General features: G+C 45.4%; 1 protein-coding gene across 1 annotated transcript; it reads right to left on the bottom strand.

The window, feature by feature from the left end:
- Positions 1-1109: 1109 nt before the first annotated feature.
- LOC136175135 (olfactory receptor 5AN1-like) lies at positions 1110-2051 on the bottom strand. The gene has a single exon (XM_065945442.1). It carries the CDS (start codon positions 2046-2048, stop codon positions 1110-1112), a length of 939 nt encoding a protein of 312 aa, XP_065801514.1. The 5' UTR covers positions 2049-2051.
- Positions 2052-5457: the final 3406 nt, after the last annotated feature.

The following is a 5457-nucleotide window of genomic DNA, read 5'->3' as shown; positions in this document are numbered from 1 at the left end:
TTTATCACTAGCACCACCTGGGAAGCCTGCCATCTTAGGGTGAGTTTTCCAAATTTAATGGGAGATACCGATTTGAGTCCTACAGTATCAGAAATCTCTATTGATTGACATATTGATTTCTAATATCATCCCCATCAGAAATCCCCTTTGTACACTAGAGGCAAGAAATTACATCATGAAACTTGCCAGTAAATGGCACAGAAGGGAACACATGCTTCATTCCATTCCTCTTTCTCATTCAAGCCGCCTCCGCCTTCAATAGATTACAATGGTGGAGCCTAGGATATAATCCCAAGCTTATTGGGTAATTGTCCCTGAGAAGAACTTACACAAATATAAGCTGTGTCATACTGGCCTTCCCAGGAGGCACAATCAGGTCAATGAAGTGAAGCGAAGTAAAGTAAAAGTCACTCAATCATGTCCAACTCTTCGTAACCCCATGGGCTGTACAGTCCATGGATTTCTCCAGGCCAGAATACTGGAATGGGCAGATGTTCCTTTCTCCAGGGGATCTTCCCAACCCAGGGATTGAACCCATGTTTCCCACATTGCAGTCGGACTGTTCACCTGCTGAGCCACCAAGGAAGTCCAAGAAGGCCAATAGTACACCTTGTCTCTGCGTACATTGTTATCAGAAACACAGAACAAACCTTGGCCACCACCACGTCTGGATTGTGCTCTGTCAGGATATTTGGGAGACAAGGTTTGTGCACTCCTGAGGCCTGTGTCAGCTGTCTCCAGCTGTCTCTGATCCTCCAGGATCAGAAGCCCAAGATTGAACGGTCTCCCTCTCAGAAGCAAAAGAGAAATAGCAAGGTTCTAAACCTTAATGTTTCACAAATACTTACAGATATATTAATAAATGTTGAGGCCACTCCTCATGGAGGATGAAAACTATGAATTTCCAGGATGTAAAGTCATCCTGGAAATAAGTCATCCTTGTTCATGTGGCAACAAGTCACCTGTTGGTCCATATTGGCATATTGCGTATCAGATTAAGTTGTCTTTGTCAAAGGCGCCAGGAATTCTATAGTCCTTTTGTATGAATATTATTGAGGGTTAAGATGATTCTAAAAAGACAAATCCATCAGGAATATCAGTCTATGGCCTCAGCAACAATCGCCCTTCATTTGGAACCTCTTCAAGGCATCTTTGATTTCTTTGTTTCTCAGACTGTAAATCAAAGGATTCAGCATGGGAATCATCACCGTGTAGAAGACTGATGCAAATCGGTCAAAGCTGGAGGAACCACCAGAGCTGGAGCTCAGATAGACAAACATCCCTGAGGTATAGAAGAGGCTCACTGCGGTCAGGTGGGAAGCACAGGTGTTGAAAGCCTTGGATCTGCCTTTCACTGAGGTGATCTTCAGGATGGAGATGACAATGTAGACATAGGATATTATGATAATGGAAACATTTAGTATCCCAAAGATCATTGTCGATAAAGCAGTAAAGAGTTGTGCAGAGAATGTGTCGGTGCAGGACAGAACTAACAGCTGGGGCATGTCACAGAAGAAGTGGTTGATGACATTAGGCCCACAGAACTGGAACGTCAACATGAAACACAAATAGAATATAGAAGCAGAGAGTCCAGCCATGTAGGATCCCAGCACCATCCGACCACAGAGAGCAGGAGACATTATTGAGGAATAGAGGAGTGGGTTACAAATGGCAGCATATCGGTCATAAGCCATGGCGGTCATGAGGCAAGACTCACTCAACCCCATGGTTGAGAATACGAAATTCTGAATCACACAGTCCACATAGCTGATAATTTTCTGCGCCCGGAAGAAGTCGTAAAGCATCTTGGGGGCTGTGGCAGTCACGTAGCAGATGTCCATGAAGGACAGGTTACTGAGGAAGAAATACATGGGGGTGTGGAGGTGGGAGTCTATTCCTATTAAGATGATGAGCGACAGGTTCCACGTCAGGGTCAAAATGTATATCACCAGGAATACAGCAAAGAGTACTGGGATGATTCTGGGAAAATCTGAGAATCCCAAGAGGATAAAATAAGTGATCTCTGTGATATTGCCTCCTCCAATCATTGGCTTGACACTCCTAAAATCAGAAAAGTGACCAGAGGATACATTGCCTACTCGTGACATGGTAGCATTACAAGCCACATATACAACATATTTTCCCCCACTGAGCACTGGAAAAGTGGAAATGCTCCAGGGTCCTAGGGAAAGACCCCAGCTTTTCATCTTGAATTGTCAAGAAGTGCCTTCTCAGTGTTCCATGGACTCTATAGTCCATGGAATGCTCCGGGCCAGAATACTGGAGTGGGTAGCCTTTCCCTTCTCCAGGCGATCTTCCCAACCCAGGGATTGAACCCAGGTCTCCCTCATTGCATGCAGATCCTTCACCAACTGAGCCACCAGGGAAGCCCAACAAGACTGGATTGGGTAGCCTATCATTTCTCCAGCAGATCTTCCCAACCCAGGAATTGAACTGGTACCTCTGCATTGCAGGCAGATTCTTTACTAGCTGAGCCACAAGGGAAGTCCAATTATTTTATGAGGTCTCACAAAAGTTAAAAGGCATATTTTTTAAATTGACTCAACTTTGAAATAAAGCAAAGTCTATCTCTGCCAAAGCAATTGAAATTCTGTGCTTGTATATAACAAGGAGTCCGTTGGTTAAAAGAACGAGGATTTTAAAGACCTCTGATGATTTAAAATGTATAACTGTTGCTTTATAATCATAAAAGGATGAGCACAATAATTTCAGGATAAATTTGAACTAGCCCTTCTTCCCATGATGGTCACCCAGATGGGTTTTCAAGAAATTCTTCTTTACCCATAAGAAATTACCCTGTATATAATAACACCTCAATTTTTTACATATGTATTCAATACATCATCTCCAAAATAATCTGGAAATTTACCTTAATTTATATTCCCGAAATACGTTTGTAGAGAGCAGCATGTGTGCCCAATAGTTATGAAATAAGTCTACTTAGGGAAACCGTGCACAAACTGTTCTAAAGGGAGCCTAGTACAACTCACTACTAGCCCCAATTATTGTCCTAATATTCGAACATTCTGCATGGTAGGCACCATCAGTTCCATGGACATGACTCTGAGCAAATGCCAGGAGATAGTGAAGGATAGGGAAGCCTGGCATGCTGCAGTCCTTAGGGTCACAAAGAATCAGACACAACTGAGCAACTGAACAAGGAAATGATTAGTACTGTGGTTAAAGTTTCAACTTAGAGATATAGTTCTCAGTGACATAAGCAAGATGACAACATAGGTCATGCCTGACTTCAGTTCCCCTCACCAGAAAAAAGAAAAGTGAAAGTGGCTCAGCCATGTCTGATTCTCTGTGACCCCCTGGACTGTAGTCTGCTAGGCTCCTCTGTCCGTGGAATTCTGCAAGCCATAATACTGGAGTGGGTAGCCTATCCCTTCTCCAGAGGAACTTCCTGTCCCAGGAATCAAACTGGGGTCTCCTGCATTGCAGGTGGATTCTTTCCCAGCTGTGTGACCAGGGAAGCCCCACCAGAAAAACAATTAGCAGTTATTTGTAGACATGTTACCAATGAAAAATCCTAAAGAGCAGGGATGAAGCTGAAGCGTCCCTGTGCACGAGAGAGATGGAGAAAGACCGCATTAGGAGGGTGGAGGAGCAGACACATTTGACTGCATTGCCCCTCCCCTAGCTACACCAACAGGACCCTTCTCAGGCTACAGTTTCCTTATGGAAAAGAGAGAGAGCTCAGTGTAGACCTCCAGCTCCCTCGGCATTATGGGTCACTTCTTAGGAAGATCCACTCTGGTCTCACATCCTAGAAACCATGCGGGAAGCTGTGGGGTGTGACCACTGAGAATACAACTGCAACAAAGAGAGACAGGCCTTGGAACAGTCAGGGCTTGGATCTTGGCAGACTGAGTTTCAGAAGTTTTGCATGATTTGGGACCCCAAAAAATGAACCTTGCCATCCTGGGAGCCTCTTCTCCTGCACCTATGATTCATAACCCCATCTACAACTGAGGTTATTCAAGCATGGTAGAACACTCAGAAAATTCCATCACCCAGGAGCATGTGAGGAGTGTCCAGACAGTTGTTCTGACCATTTGCATGGCTCCATCTGGCCAGGGGACTTTGTGTGCAGTTCTGCCCAATTTGTTTCCCGAACAAGGAGCCTTGCCAGTCTTCGGCCTGTTCTGTGGTCGTGTCCAGGCCAGAAGGATGATGTGTAGCCCTAACCGCTGCTGAACACAACCTTCAGCCTCACTGTCCAGGAGGACTAACCAAAGCACCTGGGAAACTGCGTAGCCAGCCCCACAGCCCTGCTTGAAGCAGTGTGTGAGCAGAGAGCCTGACCTCTCTGCCTCTCTGCAGAGCCATGCTGTGCCCCATGTGGCCAAGGAACTCAGGGTACAGTTCTGATTTGGGTCCCCAGTGAGTGGGTGACGACAGCCTCTGAGCACATTCTGCAGCCCTGACCAGGTTGTGAAGTTGAATCCCAGCCCTATGTCCTGCTGGACAGAGTACTCAGTCCTGCTCAGCTCAGAAGCCTGGCCTGAGAATCCAGGTAAGAAGAGAAGCTGTCTTAATGCTAGTCTTGGCCAAGAAACCAAGGCTGCAATCATCTCAGCTATTCCCAGCCAGCAGCATCTGCACCCCATCCTCAGAGCCTGGGCAATGTCCTCACCCCAAAATAGACTTTGATCAGCATCACCATCACTTCAGTTGCTCAGTCGTGTCTGACGCTTTGCGACCCCACACACTGCAACACGTCAGGGTTCCCTGTCCATCAGCAACTCCCAGAGTCCACCCAATCTCACATCCATCGAGTCGGTGATGCCATCCAACCATCTCATCTTCTGTCATCCCCTTCTCCTCCTGCCCTCAATCTTTCCCAGCATCAGGGTCTTTTCAAATGAGTCAGTTCTTCGCATCAGGTGGCCAAAGTATTGGAGTTTCAGCTTCAGCATTAGTCCTGCAAATGTATATTTGGGACTGATTTCCTTTAGGATGGATTGGTTGTATCTCCTTACTGTCCAAGGGACTTGCAAGAGTCTTTTCCAACATCACAGTTCAAAAGCATCAATTCTTCAGTACTCAACTTTCTCTACATTCCAACTCTCACATCATACATGACCACTGGAAAAACCATGGCTTTGATTAGACAAACCTTTGTTGGAAAAGTAATGTCTCTGTTTTTAACATGCTATCAAGGTTGGTCATCACTTTTCTTCCAAGGAGCAAGTGCCTTTTAATTTAATGGCTGCAGTCACCATCTGCACTGATTTTGGAGTCCCCAGAAATAAAGTCTGTGACTGTTTCCACTGTTTCCCCATCTATTTGCCATGAAGTGATGGGATCGGATGCCATGAACTTAGTGTTCTGAATGTTGAGTTTTAATCCAGCTTTTTCACACTTCTCTTTCACTTTCGTCAAGAGACTCTTTAGTTCTGCAGTTTCTGCCATAAGGTTGGTGTCATC

The sequence above is a fragment of the Muntiacus reevesi genome, chromosome 9 (genome assembly GCF_963930625.1).
Source record: "Muntiacus reevesi chromosome 9, mMunRee1.1, whole genome shotgun sequence".
Lineage (NCBI taxonomy): Eukaryota > Metazoa > Chordata > Mammalia > Artiodactyla > Cervidae > Muntiacus > Muntiacus reevesi.
The sequence above is the reverse complement of the archived record's forward strand: the minus strand, read 5'-3'. Positions and strand labels throughout refer to the sequence as shown.